The sequence below is a fragment of the Poecile atricapillus genome, chromosome 39, assembly GCF_030490865.1.
Source record: "Poecile atricapillus isolate bPoeAtr1 chromosome 39, bPoeAtr1.hap1, whole genome shotgun sequence".
Classification (NCBI taxonomy): domain Eukaryota; kingdom Metazoa; phylum Chordata; class Aves; order Passeriformes; family Paridae; genus Poecile; species Poecile atricapillus.
Window position 1 is genome coordinate 39,189 of NC_081287.1, and position 18,212 is coordinate 57,400.

At 58.5% G+C, this 18,212-nt stretch overlaps 1 protein-coding gene and 2 long non-coding RNA genes across 9 annotated transcripts; all 3 read right to left on the reverse strand.

Moving 5' to 3' along the window:
• Window positions 1-698: 698 nt before the first annotated feature.
• LOC131591239 (uncharacterized) lies at window positions 699-1,655 on the reverse strand. Its single transcript, XR_009280295.1, has 3 exons — window positions 1,108-1,655; window positions 840-1,012; window positions 699-756 (listed from the first exon to the last, which is right to left on the reverse strand). It is a non-coding gene; the product is annotated as an uncharacterized LOC131591239 (long non-coding RNA).
• Window positions 1,656-2,405: 750 nt separating this feature from the next.
• LOC131591240 (uncharacterized) lies at window positions 2,406-3,800 on the reverse strand. The gene is made up of 3 exons (XR_009280296.1): window positions 2,836-3,800; window positions 2,568-2,740; window positions 2,406-2,484 (listed from the first exon to the last, which is right to left on the reverse strand). It is a non-coding gene; the product is annotated as an uncharacterized LOC131591240 (long non-coding RNA).
• A 9,641-nt stretch (window positions 3,801-13,441) lies between these two features.
• On the reverse strand, window positions 13,442-18,128 carry TGFBR3L (transforming growth factor beta receptor 3 like). Of its 7 annotated transcripts, XM_058861921.1 has the most exons (7): window positions 17,802-18,128; window positions 17,466-17,557; window positions 16,996-17,109; window positions 16,495-16,794; window positions 15,678-15,837; window positions 15,226-15,324; window positions 13,442-13,793 (listed from the first exon to the last, which is right to left on the reverse strand). In XM_058861921.1, exons 1-7 carry the CDS (start codon window positions 17,872-17,874, stop codon window positions 13,774-13,776), a joined length of 858 nt encoding a protein of 285 aa, XP_058717904.1. In that variant the 5' UTR covers window positions 17,875-18,128; the 3' UTR covers window positions 13,442-13,773. The 7 variants fall into 7 exon arrangements, 3 of the variants coding, with proteins under 3 accessions (XP_058717904.1, XP_058717903.1, XP_058717906.1); XM_058861920.1 differs by lacking the exons at window positions 13,442-13,793; window positions 15,226-15,324 and having other exon boundaries at window positions 15,378-15,837; XR_009280339.1 differs by lacking the exons at window positions 15,678-15,837; window positions 16,495-16,794; window positions 16,996-17,109; window positions 17,466-17,557; window positions 17,802-18,128 and adding exons at window positions 14,236-14,282; window positions 14,730-14,831 and having other exon boundaries at window positions 15,226-15,248.
• Window positions 18,129-18,212: the final 84 nt, after the last annotated feature.

Genomic DNA, 18,212 nt, shown 5'->3' on the forward strand with positions numbered 1-18,212 from the left:
ATCTTTGCATTTCTTCAAGACCTAAGCCGCAACAATGGATCCTCGCGGCGCACGGCTGTCGACACAGCTCGGAACAAGACCTCTAAAAGACATCCGATCGGATGCTTTTAAAAGAGAGACGCGATTCCAAGGCCTCTGCGAGCACCTGAGGCAAAGCTTCGATGGTGTCGGGCTGAAGAGCCCAGAGATCAGAGATGCGAGGAGTGACGCCGGGGTTTCTGGCAAGCCCCCAGAAGAGATAAGGCAAGGCACGTACAACACAAGAAGCACAAAAGACACAGAAGGTACGACGGACAAGTGATACAACACGCCCCGGGACTGCTCTGTCCTGCACACCTCAGCACTGTGAACAAATGTGAGGCTCTCCCTTCACGTGGCCTAAGGGGCCACAGCCTGGACCTCCCTGTCCCCAAACCTGACTCAAATATCCCAGGTCCAGAGTCCCGACCCGGCACCCCGATTTCAGCCCCTCTGCCATTCATAGCCTCCAACACAGCTCTCGGATGCCCGGCAGGGTGGATCCACATGGAGCGCCAAGGAAGGGCGGCTCACCATCTGGGAAGTTCCGGCCATCGCCAGGCTGCTGTCTTCTGGGCCAGCTACAATAAATAAAACAGAAAATCAGTGGCTGATCTTTGCAGGGCATCAGCCAAAACCCGACAATTCCGCGACTCACGGTCTCCTGTGAACAGCCACATCCTGAGGCCGCGCGCTTCGGCCACGCCGGGAGCCGGACGCCGTCATCGCAGGGCGCGCCTGAGTTAAGAGAAGACAAAGTGATGCGGCATTGCTGAAACTCAAAGGGACCCTCGCTCCTCCTCCCGACATCCCCAACTCACGGCAACCCCTCGGCCCCTTCCTGAAGGCCACCCACACGGCCCCTTTACGTGGAAAAGGCCAAGGCTTCATCACACAGTCCTGTAACGCTTCCGCAGGGCTCACGGGAGCGGCGAAACAGCTGTGCCGGCCGGTTGGTTGGCGAGGGGATCTCGGCGAAATGCGACTGGACCGCCTAAAGCACGCAAACAAGAAGGGACGCTTGGCATTTGCACCAGAAACTGAGAGCCCAGCAATAACAACAGTTTCCCTCCACCGGTCAATGCTCACCTTGCCCGCTTTGCCTTGACTGCTGCTAGCCGGCTTCACTTCCTAAAAATAAAGACAAAGAGGAGACCTGTCACACAGTGACCGGTTCCAGTTGCCCTGCAAAGACAAACATTGACTTACCTTCTCGGGGGAACCCCCTTACCCTGGATGGGGCGCTCTGCCACCGATTTCATCCGTGTGCATCTGAAAGAAAGCTGAGACAAAAGTCAAAGTGCTGCAGGGTAACTTCACAGCTCCTGACATCTTGTGTCAATCTAGGAACACCCGCTAGACTCCAACTACACCCTACATTACAAATGCCAAATTACAGGGGCCTGGGACTCGGCCTTTTACACCTACACCCAGGCTGGGCAGCAGGACAGAGCAGCTCCGGGACAACTACACCCAGACACCCGTGACACACAAGACAACAGACGAGGGGACACAACGGGGAGACAAAACTCTGGGCCACAAGAATGGCCGCAAGGACCGAGAGAACGCGGAACGAGATGAGCCGGGTGAGAATGAAGGCGAGCTGATGAAGCTCGCAGAACCCGGGAGGAAGAAGATGCTGACGGACTGACGAACTCCAGCAGCTGCCAAGACGGATGCCCGAGAATTTTAGGGCCACAGTTCTCTACCTATCTTTGCATTTCTTCAAGACCTAAGCCGCAACAATGGATCCTCGCGGCGCACGGCTGTCGACACAGCTCGGAACAAGACCTCTAAAAGACATCCGATCGGATGCTTTTAAAAGAGAGACGCGATTCCAAGGCCTCTGCGAGCTCCTGAGGCAAAGCTTCAATGGCGTCGGGCTGAAGAGCCCAGAGATCAGAGATGCGAGGAGTGACGCCGGGGTTTCTGGTAAGCCCCCAGAAGAAATAAGGCGAGGCACGTACAACACGAGAGGCACAAAAGACACAGAAGGCACGACGGACAAGTGATACAACACGCCCCGGGACTGCTCTGTCCTGCACACCTCAGCACTGTGAACAAAAGCGAGGCTCTCCCTTCACGTGGCCTAAGGGGCCACAGCCTGGACCTCCCCGTCCCCAAAGCTGACTTAAAAATCCCAGGTCCAGAGTCCCGACCCGGCACCCCACTTTCAGCCCCTCTGCAATTCGCAGCCTTCGACTTAGCTCTCGGATGCCCGGCAGGGTGGATCCACATGGAGCGCCAAGGAAGGGCGCCTCGCCATCTGGGAAGTTCCGGCCATCGCCAGGCTGCCGTCTCTCGGTCAGCTACAATAAATAAAACAGAAAATCAGCGGCTGATCTTTGCAGGGCATCAGCCAAAACCCGACAATTCCACTACTCACGGTCTCCTGCGAACAGCCGCATCCTGAGGCCGCACGCTTCGGCCACGCTGGGAGCCGGACGCCGTCATCGCAGGGCGCGCCTGAGTTAAGAGAAGACAAAGTGATGCGGCATTGCTGAAACTCAAAGGGACCCTCGCTCCTCCTCCCGACATCCCCAACTCACGGCAACCCCTCGGCCCCTTCCTGAAGGCCACCCACACGGCCCCTTTACGTGGAAAAGGCCAAGGCTTCATCACACAGTCCTGTAACGCTTCCGCAGGGCTCACGGGAGCGGCGAAACAGCTGTGCCGGCCGGTTGGTTGGCGAGGGGATCTCGGCGAAATGCGACTGGACCGCCTAAAGCACGCAAACAAGAAGGGACGCTTGGCATTTGCACCAGAAACTGAGAGCCCAGCAATAACAACAGTTTCCCTCCACCGGTCAATGCTCACCTTGCCCGCTTTGCCTTGACTGCTGCTAGCCGGCTTCACTTCCTAAAAATAAAGACAAAGAGGAGACCTGTCACACAGTGACCGGTTCCAGTTGCCCTGCAAAGACAAACATTGACTTACCTTCTCGGGGGAACCCCCTTACCCTGGATGGGGCGCTCTGCCACCGATTTCATCCGTGTGCATCTGAAAGAAAGCTGAGACAAAAGTCAAAGTGCTGCAGGGTAACTTCACAGCTCCTGACATCTTGTGTCAATCTAGGAACACCCGCTAGACTCCAACTACACCCTACATTACAAATGCCAAATTACAGGGGCCTGGGACTCGGCCTTTTACACCTACACCCAGGCTGGGCAGCAGGACAGAGCAGCTCCGGGACAACTACACCCAGACACCCGTGACACACAAGACAACAGACGAGGGGACACAACGGGGAGACAAAACTCTGGGCCACAAGAATGGCCGCAAGGACCGAGAGAACGCGGAACGAGATGAGCCGGGTGAGAATGAAGGCGAGCTGATGAAGCTCGCAGAACCCGGGAGGAAGAAGATGCTGACGGAATGACGAACTCCAGCAGCTGCCAAGACGGATGCCCGAGAATTTTAGGGCCACAGTCCTCTACCTATCTTTGCATTTCTTCAAGACCTAAGCCGCAACAATGGATCCTCGCGGCGCACGGCTGTCGACACAGCTCGGAACAAGACCTCTAAAAGACATCCGATCGGATGCTTTTAAAAGAGAGACGCGATTCCAAGGCCTCTGCGAGCTCCTGAGGCAAAGCTTCGATGGCATCGGGCTGAAGAGCCCAGAGATCAGAGATGCGAGGAGTGACGCCGGGGTTTCTGGTAAGCCCCCAGAAGAAATAAGGCGAGGCACGTACAACACGAGAGGCACAAAAGACACAGAAGGCACGACGGACAAGTGATACAACACGCCCCAGGACTGCTCTGTCCTGCACACCTCAGCACTGTGAACAAAAGCGAGGCTCTCCCTTCACGTGGCCTAAGGGGCCACAGCCTGGACCTCCCCGTCCCCAAAGCTGACTTAAAAATCCCAGGTCCAGAGTCCCGACCCGGCACCCCACTTTCAGCCCCTCTGCAATTCGCAGCCTTCGACTTAGCTCTCGGATGCCCGGCAGGGTGGATCCACATGGAGCGCCAAGGAAGGGCGCCTCGCCATCTGGGAAGTTCCGGCCATCGCCAGGCTGCCGTCTCTCGGTCAGCTACAATAAATAAAACAGAAAATCAGCGGCTGATCTTTGCAGGGCATCAGCCAAAACCCGACAATTCCGCTACTCACGGTCTCCTGCGAACAGCCGCATCCTGAGGCCGCACGCTTCGGCCACGCTGGGAGCCGGACGCCGTCATCGCAGGGCATGCCTGAGTTAAGAGAAGACAAAGTGATGCGGCATTGCTGAAACTCAAAGGGACCCTCGCTCCTCCTCCCGACATCCCCAACTCACGGCAACCCCTCGGCCCCTTCCTGAAGGCCACCCACACGGCCCCTTTACGTGGAAAAGGCCAAGGCTTCATCACACAGTCCTGTAACGCTTCCGCAGGGCTCACGGGAGCGGCGAAACAGCTGTGCCGGCCGGTTGGTTGGCGAGGGGATCTCGGCGAAATGCGACTGGACCGCCTAAAGCACGCAAACAAGAAGGGACGCTTGGCATTTGCACCAGAAACTGAGAGCCCAGCAATAACAACAGTTTCCCTCCACCGGTCAATGCTCACCTTGCCCGCTTTGCCTTGACTGCTGCTAGCCGGCTTCACTTCCTAAAAATAAAGACAAAGAGGAGACCTGTCACACAGTGACCGGTTCCAGTTGCCCTGCAAAGACAAACATTGACTTACCTTCTCGGGGGAACCCCCTTACCCTGGATGGGGCGCTCTGCCACCGATTTCATCCGTGTGCATCTGAAAGAAAGCTAAGACAAAAGTCAAAGTGCTGCAGGGTAACTTCACAGCTCCTGACATCTTGTGTCCATCTAGGAACACCCGCTAGACTCCAACTACACCCTACATTACAAATGCCAAATTACAGGGGCCTGGGACTCGGCCTTTTACACCTACACCCAGGCTGGGCAGCAGGACAGAGCAGCTCCGGGACAACTACACCCAGACACCCGTGACACACAAGACAACAGACGAGGGGACACAACGGGGAGACAAAACTCTGGGCCACAAGAATGGCCGCAAGGACCGAGAGAACGCGGAACGAGATGAGCCGGGTGAGAATGAAGGCGAGCTGATGAAGCTCGCAGAACCCGGGAGGAAGAAGATGCTGACGGACTGACGAACTCCAGCAGCTGCCAAGACGGATGCCCGAGAATTTTAGGGCCACAGTTCTCTACCTATCTTTGCGTTTCTTCAAGACCTAAGCCGCAACAATGGATCCTCGCGGCGCACGGCTGTCGACACAGCTCGGAACAAGACCTCTAAAAGACATCCGATCGGATGCTTTTAAAAGAGAGACGCGATTCCAAGGCCTCTGCGAGCTCCTGAGGCAAAGCTTCAATGGCATCGGGCTGAAGAGCCCAGAGATCAGAGATGCGAGGAGTGACGCCGGGGTTTCTGGTAAGCCCCCAGAAGAAATAAGGCGAGGCACGTACAACACGAGAGGCACAAAAGACACAGAAGGCACGACGGACAAGTGATACAACACGCCCCGGGACTGCTCTGTCCTGCGCACCTCAGCACTGTGAACAAAAGCGAGGCTCTCCCTTCACGTGGCCTAAGGGGCCACAGCCTGGACCTTCCTGTCCCCAAAGCTGACTTAAAAATCCCAGGTCCAGAGTCCCGACCCGGCACCCCACTTTCAGCCCCTCTGCAATTCGCAGCCTTCGACTTAGCTCTCGGATGCCCGGCAGGGTGGATCCACATGGAGCGCCAAGGAAGGGCGCCTCGCCATCTGGGAAGTTCCGGCCATCGCCAGGCTGCCGTCTCTCGGTCAGCTACAATAAATAAAACAGAAAATCAGTGGCTGATCTTTGCAGGGCATCAGCCAAAACCCGACAATTCCGCTACTCACGGTCTCCTGTGAACGGCCACGTCCTGAGGCCGCGCGCTTCGGCCACGCCGGGAGCCGGACGCCGTCGTCGCAGGGCGCGCCTGAGCTAAGAGAAGACAAACTGATGCGGCATTGCTGAAACTCAACGGGACCCTCGCTCCTCCTCCCGACATCCCCAACTCACGGCAACCCCTCGGCCCCTTCCTGAAGGCCACCCACACGACCCCTTTACGTGGAAAAGGCTCCGTCTCACGGTCCCGTAACGCTTCCGCCGGGCTCACGGGAGCGGCGAAACAGCTGTGCCGGCCGGTTGGTTGGTGAGGGGATCTCGGCGAAATGCGACTGGACCGCCTAAAGCACGCAAACAAGAAGGGACGCTTGGCATTTGCACCAGAAACTGAGAGCCCAGCAATAACAACAGTTTCCCTCCACCGGTAAATGCTCACCTTGCCCGCTTTGCCTTGACTGCTGCTAGCCGGCTTCACTTCCTAAAAATAAAGACAAAGAGGAGACCTGTCACACAGTGACCGGTTCCAGTTGCCCTGCAAAGACAAACATTGACTTACCTTCTCGGGGGAACCCCCTTACCCTGGATGGGGCGCTCTGCCACCGATTTCATCCGTGTGCATCTGAAAGAAAGCTAAGACAAAAGTCAAAGTGCTGCAGGGTAACTTCACAGCTCCTGACATCTTGTGTCCATCTAGGAACACCCACTAGACTCCAACTACACCCTACATTACAAATGCCAAATTACAGGGGCCTGGGACTTGGCCTTTTACACCTACACCCAGGCTGGGCAGCAGGACAGAGCAGCTCCGGGACAACTACACCCAGACACCCGTGACACACAAGACAACAGACGAGGGGACACAACGGGGAGACAAAACTCTGGGCCACAAGAATGGCCGCAAGGACCGAGAGAACGCGGAACAAGATGAGCCGGGTGAGAATGAGCTGATGAAGCTCGCAGAACCCGGGAGGAAGAAGTTGCTGACGGACTGACGAACTCCAGCAGCTGCCAAGACGGATGCCCGAGAATTTTAGGGCCACAATCCTCTACCTATCTTTGCGTTTCTTCAAGACCTAAGCCGCAACAATGGATCCTCGCGGCGCACGGCTGTCGACACAGCTCGGAACAAGACCTCTAAAAGACATCCGATCGGATGCTTTTAAAAGAGAGACGCGATTCCAAGGCCTCTGCGAGCTCCTGAGGCAAAGCTTCAATGGCATCGGGCTGAAGAGCCCAGAGATGCGAGGAGTGACGCCGGGGTTTCTGGTAAGCCCCCAGAAGAAACAAGGCGAGGCACGTACAACACGAGAGGCACAAAAGACACAGAAGGCACGATGGACAAGTGACACGACACGCCCCGGGACTGCTCTGTCCTGCGCACCTCAGCACTGTGAGCAACTGTGAGGCTCTCCCACCGTGTGGCCTAAGGGGCCACAGTCTGGACCTCCCCGTCCCCAAAGCTGACTCAAATATCCCAGGTCACGAGTCCCGACCAGGCACCCCGCTTTCAGCCCCTCTGCAATTTGTAGCCTTTGACTCAGCTCTCGGATGCCCGGCGGGGAGGATCCACACGAGGACGCCCTGGAAGGCCGCTGCGCTATCCGGGAAGTTCCTGCCATCGCCAGGATGTCGTCTCCTCGTCAGCTACAATCTAGAAGACCAAATATCAATGCAGGATCTTAGCAGCACATCTGTGAAAACCCAGCACTTACCTTCTCTAGAGAACGCCCAGGTTCATGGGCTGCACACTTCACCCCACAGGGAGGCAGAGGCTTGCTTCACAGCAGTATTGGCTGACACAGCCAAATTACCACCACCTCAAGGAGGGGAGGAAGACTCTCCAGTCAGTGAGGGACAGGGAGCCCAGGGTACCCCAAGGATGGAAACCCCAGCTTATATGACAGCAGTAGGCCCTAGCACCCACTATCTCTTCCTGGCTGGCCCTAGCACCAGGGGTACTGCCTGCAGCTCTCGGGGGTTCTGGCACTCTGCTGCTTTAGGGTTCCTGCCTGCAGCTGCCTCAAGGAAACGGGAGCGCTGTTAGGGCTGCTGTTCAGGGTTTGAATAGTCCTGTACTCTACCTTATATCGAAACCTGTACCCTTTTTATTTTCACTGTTTGTCTCCAGCCCTCGACCTCTGAAGCCCTCCCTCAGCCTCTCTGTGTCACTGCCAAGCTCCCCCGCTGAACCCTACAAACTTAGTTAGAACCCTACACTTGCAACCGGGGATGCTCCTTATCCATAGGCCCCAAGAGATGTCCATTAGCCCGGACCAGGCAATCCACAGTTGCTCCCTACCCTACCTAAGTTTGGCCCTGAGACAGGGCAGAGGCTGACAGAGCCGAACTCTTTGCGGAGGCCAGGCACGAAGCCCTGCCAACCGCCGCCTCGAGGAGGGGTGGGAGCAATCCCCGGCTGCGGAGGGACCGAGAGCCCAGGGTGGGGCGGGGCGGGAAACCCCCTGTTTCCCCAACCCTACGGATCGTCCCCCCACTATCTCCTGGCTGACCCTAGCACCAGGGGTACTGTCTGCAGTACCAGGGGTTCTGGCACTCTGCTGCTTTAGGGTTCCTGCCTGCAGCTGTCTCAGGGAAACGGGAGCACTGTTAGGGCTGCTGTTTAGGGTTTGGGGTGGGGTACACCTGAACTCCACCTTACCTATACCCCTTCTTTTCACTGTTTGCTCAGCCTTTTTTTTTCTTGGAATTCTTGTGACAGATTGAGGGCACCGGGAAAGGACTGCCAAGATGAAATCAAAAGGGAAAAGGAGAAAGATCACCCCTGCAAATCCACACCGGCTCAGCTGTTCAGGTGCTGCTTCCTGGCAAAAAGCTTTGTCCCTCACCACCTCCTTTAAGCGGTGCTCCGGGTCCAAGTGCATCCAGGTGCTCCCCCAGACCCTATGAGATGCTCTCACCATCACTCCATGAAATGCCACTGGGAGCCCACCAGAAACTCCTCTCCTCCAGGAGATGCATGCCAATGTTGTTTTGCCACTTGTATTTGGCCCTGTAATAACAGCAAAATTGTTGCCCTCCATCAGGTACGTGTTGTTAGACACAGGTTTTTCCATAGCCATCTTGTCAAGAACTGGGTGCCATCCCTGCTTGATTGCTAAATTATCCATAAATTCTGGAAAACCTAAATGAGAAAATAAATCTAAGACACTGAGGAGTTAATATGTTTACATCATTACAGTTTAGTTTACATCATTACAGTAGTATGTTTTGAAATAAAGTGAATTCTTCCAGTCCAACTGCAAAAATCCAATTCGTAAAAATAAAATAGCCAAAAACAAACAGCATCAAGTTCCCACCAATATCATCAATAAAATCACAATACCTCCACCAACCAAGGGAAAAAAATCTTAACCTAGAAAAAATCTGAACCCCCTCAAAAAGATTCAACACTAAAACACAACTCATCCTAACACTTCAACTAACAATACTAAAATAATTTTTCAAAACAAATATAAAAACCCTTCTAAAATCTACTGGTCTTTCCTCCACAACAAAAAAAAAAACCTCCTTTAAAATCAATTTAAAAACGGACTGAAACCTGCTTTCTATTAAGAAACACATTCATTTTAAAACATTTCCTCCCAGTTTGTCTCAAACCTTTCCGAGGTTTGGATCCCGTTCCAGTGCACCAGAACCAAATCAACCTGCTCTGGCTCTGGAAACATCAGCGACATCAAACCCAGAGCACGAAGCACCTCGCCGCTCCTACCCCGCTGTCCCTCGGCCCTGCTCTCTCGCGTCCTACGCTGCAGAGCGCTGGGAGCCAGGTTCAGCCCCGAGAATTATCACATCCATTTCCTCGGACATTCCAGCTTCCACGGGGATATTGCGGGGACCCCCTGCATTCCATTCCCTAGTACAGCAGCAAGACAAAGTTCTCCCCCAGCCCGCGTCTCCAGAAAATCGTGTACGAGGGTTAACAAGCCTCGAGGTGTGAGAAATACGGTCTGCCCAACAAGCCCAACTCTGCATCCAGGGGAAATGAACATCACAGAGTCACGCACGCCACATGCACGGGACGCTGCCAGCTTGGACCTACAATTAACTCGGCAATAGAAAAACCTGAGCTCGAAGCCCTCACGTGAGGGTGCAAAAGGTATTGGACGCAGTTTCTAGAAGGCGCCACATCGTTATTTAAAGGCGCGGCTCGGCTAAAGAGCAAAACCGACAAAGCCCCGAGACAAAAAGGCCGGAAGGTCGGGCTTTTCCCCCTCCCCTCCTCCCAGCGGCTTTTGCCAGCGCACTCGGAAGCTGACGAGCCACAGGTGTCCCCCAGCGGCCCTCGCCGGGACTCGCTCCCGGGCTGGCGCCGCTCCAGGTGCGGGGGGACCGGGGGAGCCACGGGAGCCCCGGCAGCGGCGGCACTCGGCACCCAGGGGCGGCCCCGCGCTCCTGCCCCCGGACGGACCGGGGCTCCCGGCAGGAAAGCGGCTCCTCCGGCGGGCGGGGGCGGCCCCGGCCGCGGGAGAGCCCGGCCCGCCCAGCGGCACCGGGACCGGCCCGAAGGGATCCCGGCGGTGCCCGAGCCCCGCGCCCGGAGCGGGCGGAGCGGCCGGACGGACACAGCTCCGCGCCGCGGCTCCCGCCTGCCGGCCCGGCAGAGCTCGCCTCGCCTCCGCACGGCTCTGTCTCTCCCCGGCAAGAGGAAATCAAAAAGGAAAAGGAGAAAAGTCCCCCCTGCAAACCCGCACTGGCTTACTTGCTCCGATGCTGCTTCCAGACACAAAGGTTTGTCCCTCGGCACCTCCTTTAAGCAATGCTCCATGTCCAAGTGCATCCAGCTGTTCTCCCAGACCCTATGAGATGGTCTCGGTATCGTTCCATGAGATACCCCCGGGGAGCTCACCATAAACCCCTCTTCTCCAACTGCTCCGTGCTCAAGTGAACTGAGCGAAACCCTCCCCCTAAAACAGCCCTGGGTAGGATCCACCCACTCCTCATCAACCTCACTGCTCACACCTGGGGCTGCTCTGTCCCCTCATCAGCCTCACTGCTCACACCTGGGGCTGCTCTGTCTCCTCATCATCCTCACAGTTCAGTTTGTGCTGTTGCCACTCTAAGAGTGAGGGCAGGGGCAGAAGGAACTTGTTTCTCATTCCCTAGACAGCTCCTTGTCTGCACCTGACACACTGGGGCACCAGGCTTTCCTTGCTATGGATGAGGACACCTCTCCCCCTCCAGGTGCCCAAGGCTGAAAATGAAATTCCACCTCCACAATTCCATGTGTCTGAGTTTCATAATTCCCAATATAATTCCCCATGGATCATAAGCCATCACCTCTAATTTTTCCTCTAGAATCACTGCTGACTTGCCTTTCTGTGGAAGTGTTTGACACATCGATGCAGAGTTCAGGGGCTCGTTTATGGCTTATCCTGACGAGCACAAAGGAAATCCAAACACCCAGAATTAGAGGGAAACATGAATGAAGTTTAGAAATACTCCTCTTCCCTGCAACTCCTTGGCATTGACCTCCAACTTGTGACCCTTCACCTTTGACCCTGACCATTGACCTTTTAACCTCTGAATTTTGACCTTTGACTATTGACTTTAGCTCTCTGAAGTTTGATTCCCTGATAATTGACTTTGAACCACACAACCTTGGAAAATTAACCCATAACATTGGACCTTGGACCCTTTACTCTTGGATCTTTGAACCCTGACCATTCACATGTGACCCTTGAAGTTTGAATCCCTGACTTTTCACTTTAAGCATTGACCCCTGATCTCTGAGCTTTTGCCCTTGACCTCAGCCCTTTGACCCTGCCCCAACATCAATATCACTGACCTCCAGTGATTTCAGCATATGAATGCTACCATAGTTACCTCACCCAGCAGTGTCAATCCCACTATCAGTCTCTATCCCAGCCCCACAGTGATTATAGCTCCAGTCCTAGTGACCCCTTCCCTGGCCCAGTCACTTCAGCTCTTGGTCCACAAGACCATTTCACGGTCAGCTCTGTTCTTCCAGCTCCAGATGCGTTCCTCCAACTCTGCTGGTTGAAACTTCCCCAGGTTCAAGGAGCAGGGTCTTCCTCTTGGCTCCAGCTCTGCAACATTTCAGCTCCCGTCCTAGGGCCTCTAAACCCACTCCACCATCAATATCCCAGCCCCACAGCTGGATTTCCTCTCCAGCCCTACAGTGGCTATCACAGACCCTGGCAATATTCTGGCATTGCCAGCATTTCAGGCCCAATCATAAAGTCCCCTTTTTTGGCCCTACCCGTCTTGTTTCATTTCCAGTCACAGGACCCAGCTCCAACATCCATATCACAGGCTACAGTGATTCCAGCACACAGATCCTACCGTGGCAATCCCATTATCAGTCCCTATCCCAGCCCCACAATGATTTCAGCTCCAGCCCTGGAGTGCCCTTCCCTGCCCCAGTGATTTCAGCTCTTGACCCACAAGCTTTATTTCACGGCCAGCTCTCTTCTTCCAGCTCCACATGTCCGCTTCCTTTTCCCCTGCTCCGCTAGGTGAAGCTGCTCCAGGTTGAGACAAAAGGGTCTTTGTTTTGGTTCCAGCTCCGAGGTTTCACCTCCAGGCCAAGAAATGCCACTCCAACCCCATCCCAACCCCAAAGCAATCTTTACTGTATTTGCAGCCCATCCCATTGTGTACCATTCTATGGTTGCTTCCCACATCTACAGTCACTATCCCCTCAGAACAGCGTTTGCAGCTGCAGCACTGCAGTCCCGACCCCGGCCCCAGCGATTTCAGCTTCAGTCCCACAAGCTTTATTTGACTGCCGGCTCTTGTGCTGCGCTTCTGGCTCCACATCTTCCCAGCACTGCCACATCATGCTGCTTTCTGGCTCTCCAGGCAGGATCTCTGTTTTAGCTCTAGCTCTCTGTGGTTTGAGCTTAGCTCTTGAACCCACATTCCAGCCCCAACCTGACCATCCTTACTGCAGGAACAGCTCTGCAAGGCCCTATCCCAGCCCTTACCTTGATTTCAGCTCCCACCATGCAGTTCACATCCCCAAATTTCAGCCCCAAAATCCATCCTGAGAGTCCTGAGGTCCTGGAACCAGTCCGGAGGTTCTAGGCTATTCTACTGGACCCCGCCCAGTGCTGAGGATCCAGATCACCCAGGACAGTCCAAAACCCTAGGAGAACCACAGCAGCATTCAGGACCGTCAGGATGGATCCAGAACCTTCTGGAAGAGACCAGCACCCTCGGGACGGATCCAGCACCTTCTGGAGACATTCAGCACCTTCTGGAAAGCGCTCAGCACCCTCGGGATGGATCCCGGACCTTCTGGATAGCGCTCAGCACCCTCTGGAAGGCACTCAACTCCTGGAAGGCGCTCAGCACCCTCGGGACGCATCCTGCACCTTCTGGAAGGCGCTCAGCACCCTCGAGATGGATCCAGTCTTCCATCACGGGACCCTTTGAACCTCCCAGTCCCTTCCCATGGCAGGCCCTGCAGCCCCCAATGCACTCCTTGCCCCCACCAAACCCCAAACCCTGGGTCTGCTTTGGCTGTTCCCAGCCTGTAGGGCACCCTGAGCCCACCCGGAGCACAGCGATGGAGGATGAAGCCAAGTCACACCACTAGGAGAGGAATTTGCAGTTTTTATTCTCCTTAGGGCACAGCAGCCGCTGGGGGTTCCCCCAAAGGCCACTCCCCCACTCCCCCATCGGCAAAGCTTTGCACCATCGGGACATTTTAATGACTGAAGGCGTCAGCGCATCTTTGGTTACAGACAGCAGAACTTTTTATTAATTAATACCCCAATTTGCTGGTTCTGTCTCCCCGCTCGCATGCGAATTTCCCCAGGCTGTGGCTCTTCCCTGCCATGGGGGCCTGAGCAGGTGAGCGATGGGCTGGATGAGCTGCGGCCTCCATCTCCCACTGCCGGAATTTCCTTTTCCCACAGGAATTTCTCAGCCTAAGCGCTCAGAGCTGCCAATCATCACCTGTCACCCGACAGTGATGGGGACAGTGACAGTGACAGGGACAGTGATAGCGACAGTGATACCCTAACCCAGCCCAGAACCTTCCCACACACCCCAGCCCGGCCCAACGGGGTCCCAAAACCCCCAGGTTCTGGTCACTCCCCGGGCTCTCAGTCCTCCCCAGTGTTCCCAGTTTCCCATGTGCCACTCCCAGTATCCTCAGCATGACCAGTTCCGCCCAGTACCCACAGAATCCCTTTCCAGTGACCCGCCCCCAATTACCCTATGTCCCTCCCAGTTCCCCCCAGCTCCCCTCCAGTACTCCAAGTATCCCCCAGTATCCACTCCCAGTTACCCGCTAGTGCTCCCAGTTACCCCTGCCCCTCCAATTCCCCCTTCCGTACTCCCAAAATCCCCCATGTCCCTCCCAGCTGCCCCCCAGTGCTCCCAGTATTCCCAGTACCTGGCCCCTCCCCGGGCTGGAGGGCAGCGCTGGCGGAGGTCGGAGGGCTGCGGGAGGGGAGGGGCAGAGATCGGGGGGCGCGTCCCACCCCAAATGGGGGGGTGGGGGAGGAGCTCGGGGGATTTGGGGAGGGTCTCGCGGGGGCAGAAGAGGTTAAAGGGAAATGGGGGGGGTGAATTGGGGGGATTAAGGGGGTTGGGGGTGTCCCAGCCTTGGGGGGGCTCTGGGAGAACAGGGAGGGCCCAGGGATGGGGTTAGGGATTTTGGGGGTGGGAATTATTTTGGAGAGGGGGTTACTTTGGGGACGGGGATTGTTTGGGGGAGTTATTTTGGGATGGAGATTATTTGGGGGAGATGAACTTGGCGGGTATTCGGGGGGATTTGATTCTTTTAGGTAAGGGGATATTTTGGGGAGGGGTATTATTTGGGGTGGGGGATTATTTTGAGGGGATTATTCTGGGGGGGATATAGATGATTTTGGGGGGGTCACTCACCTGTCCGGCCGTGCACGAGCCAAAGGCCCCCCGCCAGCGCCGCCCCCACCACGAAGGCACCGAAAGAAACGGCGGCCACGGCCCCGGGGGGCACGGAAGGGGCTGGGGGGCAGGGTCAGCCCCCCCAAAATCCTGACCCCCCCCAAATGTGGGGGCCGGGACTCCCTAAAATTCCTCCCTAAACACCTCCAAATTCCACCAAAAGGGAAACCAGAACCCCGAGACCCTCCCAGCTCCCCAAACCATCTTCCCGCGGAAGAACCCAGGGATTCGGGACGTCCGTCCAAAGTCCCTCCCCGGAAAGGGACTGAGCAGTTTGGGTCCAAACCCTCCCCAAGCCCCCTCAAGGGGTCCGGGATCCCCCCAAGATCCCCCCCCCAAAAGCGACCCAGGAGTTCGGGACCCTCCCCCCCACCAAAAGGAAAATCAGGGGTCCTGGACCCCCCAAACTCCCCAATCCCAGGGGTCCCAGTGACCCCCCATTCCCGTCACTCACCCGCGGGGGGTGCCCGGGGCTGCTCCCGGGGGGGCGGCGGGGGGCGCAGGAGAGGCGGGGGCGGCGGGAGCGGCAGCAGGGGAAGCCCAGGAGGGGCGCCTGGAGGGGAAGAGGAGGCTACTGGGGGATCACTTCTGCCCGCGGGGGGGGTTTGGGGGTCCCGGTTATGGGGGAGATCCGTTCTGGGGTTTCCCGGGGAGGTCCCGCTTGGCACGGGGGCTCTCGGGGAGGAAGGAGGTCTCTGTCAGGGGGTCCAGCGTTAGGTGGGTGTCCAGGGGTGTCTCAGTTGGGGGTCCCTGGGGAGCTTGAGGGGTGGATCCCCGTCCGGGGGTCTCGGGGGTGGTGGTCCCAGTGAGGGAGTCTTGGGATTGGAAGGCGGGCCTCGGGCCGGCGCTCCCGGGGTTGGAGCGGAGTTTGGGGTCCGGGGGTGTCGCCGCTCGGGGGTCCCGTACCGGGCGCGGGGGTGGCGGGTGTCCCCAGTGTCACCACGATCGGGCGGGTCACGGTGCGCAGCGCGCGCCCGGGGGCGGGGCCATCGCGGGGACGGGACCGAGGGGCGGGGCCTGAACCGGAGGCTTCGCCTCTTCTGCGGGGACAGGCTTCGGCCCGGCACTGAGGGGGGACGGGGTTAACGGCGACCCCCCCCCCCCCCCCCAGAGGCCCCCGGTGTCCCTCGTGCCACCCCTGTGTCCCCCTGTCCCCGTGTCCCTGTTCCCAGGGCCACTCCCGTGCCTCCCTGGTCACGGATCCCGTTGCCCTCGTCCCTTCTCGAGTTACGGTGTCTCCGGTCCCGGTCCTCCTCCTAGTCCCTATTCCCTATGGGTCCTCAGCGTGTCTCCTCCCCGTTCCCGGTGTCCTCCTCCCGCCGTGTCACCCCCGGCCCCGGTTCCAGTCAGCATCCCTGTGCTCCCGATCCCCCGTGCCTACTCCTATTCCCGGTGTCCCCGCGATCCCGGTGTCCCCCCGCTCGCGGTGCCGCCATGGCCCCGCTGCCGCTGTCCCCTATTCCCGGTGTGTGTCCCCAGCGTGTCCCACTCCTGGTTCAGGGTTGCTCCGGGTCCTACTGTCCCCCATTCCTAGTGTCTCCCATTTCCTCTGTATTCCCATTATCCCGTTTTTATCCCATTGTATCCCTGTTCTCATTATCCCCATTCCCGGTGTCCCCATTATCCCATTCCCGTTATCCCATTCCCGTTTTCCCCTTTCCCGATGTCCCGCCATCGCATTCCCGTTATCCCACTGTTATCCCATTGTTCATGGGGTCGGTACCGCGGGAAGCCCGCCCGGTGTCCCAGTGTCGCCCCGGTGGCGGCAGAGGCGCAGGCGGCAATGCAGGAACTGCAGCGGCTCCGGGAACCGGGCCGGGAGCACGAACGAGCCCCGGAGCCGCCGCCGCGCCCCCCCCGGGCCTTCCCCGCGCCCCCTGCCCGCCCCGCAGCCCCCCCGCAGCACCACGAGCGGCCGCGGCACTGGGGGGGGACCCCGGGAGGGGCCCGGGGACGAGCGCGGGGACACGAAACAGCGGCGGAGAGAGAAACCCAGCCCGGGGGGGGCGCGGGACAGCGACACCTGGGGGAACAGGAGACAGGGGTCACGGGGGGGCACACGGGGCTGATGGAAATTGGGACACCCCTCGGTGCCTCCACCGTGCTCCCCACAAGGTCCCCCGGGGTCCGATGTCCCGCCGGTATCCCCTCACCTGTCCCCCCCTCACCTAGGGGGGACACGCGCCCCCCGCCGTCTCCGGTGTCGCCTCCCGTGTCCACTCACCTGCAGGAACACGCGTCCGCCCGCGGGCACCGCGCGCGGTCCCGGGGCCGGGCGGAACTCGGGGGAGGGGGCGACGTCCAGGCGGAGCCGAGGGGGCCGGGGGGGGCACCGGGACTGCGGCAGCAGCGTCAGCGCGGGGTCCGCTCCCAGTGCCACCAGTGACCTCCCACTGCTCCCAGTCACCATCCCAGTGTTCCCAGTATCCCCTCCCAGTGTTGCCTCCCAGTGCTCGTCGACCCCTCCCAGTGCTCCCATTTTCAACCCAGTAACCCCTAGTGCTCCCCCGTGACCCTTCCAGTCACCCCCAGTGCCCCCTTCCGCCCACTCCCAGTCACCTTCAGTTACTACTCCCAGTTCCCCTCCAGTACATCCCAGTGTTCCCAGATCCCCCGAGTGCCTTCCAGTAACCCCCCCGAGCTCCCAGTTACTCCTCCCAATTCACCCAGTTCCCTCCCAGTACCCGCACTTACCCCGGGCCGGTCCCCGCTGCAGCGCGGCCTCGGGGGCCTCGGGAGTGCCGGGGCGGGGGCGGGGTCACCCCACGGCCAGCCCGGGGGGGGTCCTGGGGGACGGTGACACCTCTGGGTGTTCCCCCGAGGTCACCCGGACACCTCCCCTCCCCGGACATCCAGGACCCACCCCCGTGCCCCGGTCCCCCAGTGACCCCCTTGGGACCCTCCTGTCCCCTCCGTGACATGCGAGAACCCCTGAACCCCCCCACCCCCCTACCTGGGACCCCTCCACTGGGACCCTCCCCCCCCGTGTCCCTCCCCATGTCCCCTCCATGTTCCCTCTGTCCCCCACACCTGCGGGCCCCTCCCCGGGCAGGAGGAGCAGGAGGACGAGCAGGGGGAGGGGGCGGCTCGGTGGCGCTGCCATCCAGTCCCCGTTGTCCCCAGGTTGTCCCGGCGCTGTCCCCGCGGCACCCGCCCACGCTGGGGGGGGGATGTCTCCGTGTAGCCCGCCCGAGGCCACCGTCGCCCCGGTGACACCCTTGGGCCGCGGTGATGTCACGGGAGACGTCACCCGAGTGCCCCCGCGTGTCCCTGATGTGCCACCAGTATCCCCCTGTCCCCCCCCGATGTCCACAATGCCCTTCCCAGCGCCCCGGTGTCACCTGGATCCTCCAGCTGTCCCCCCGTGTCCCCAACCAGTGTCCCCAAAACCCCGTGGCCTCTGCCACCCCCCTTGGCACTGGTGTCCCCTGTGCCATCCCT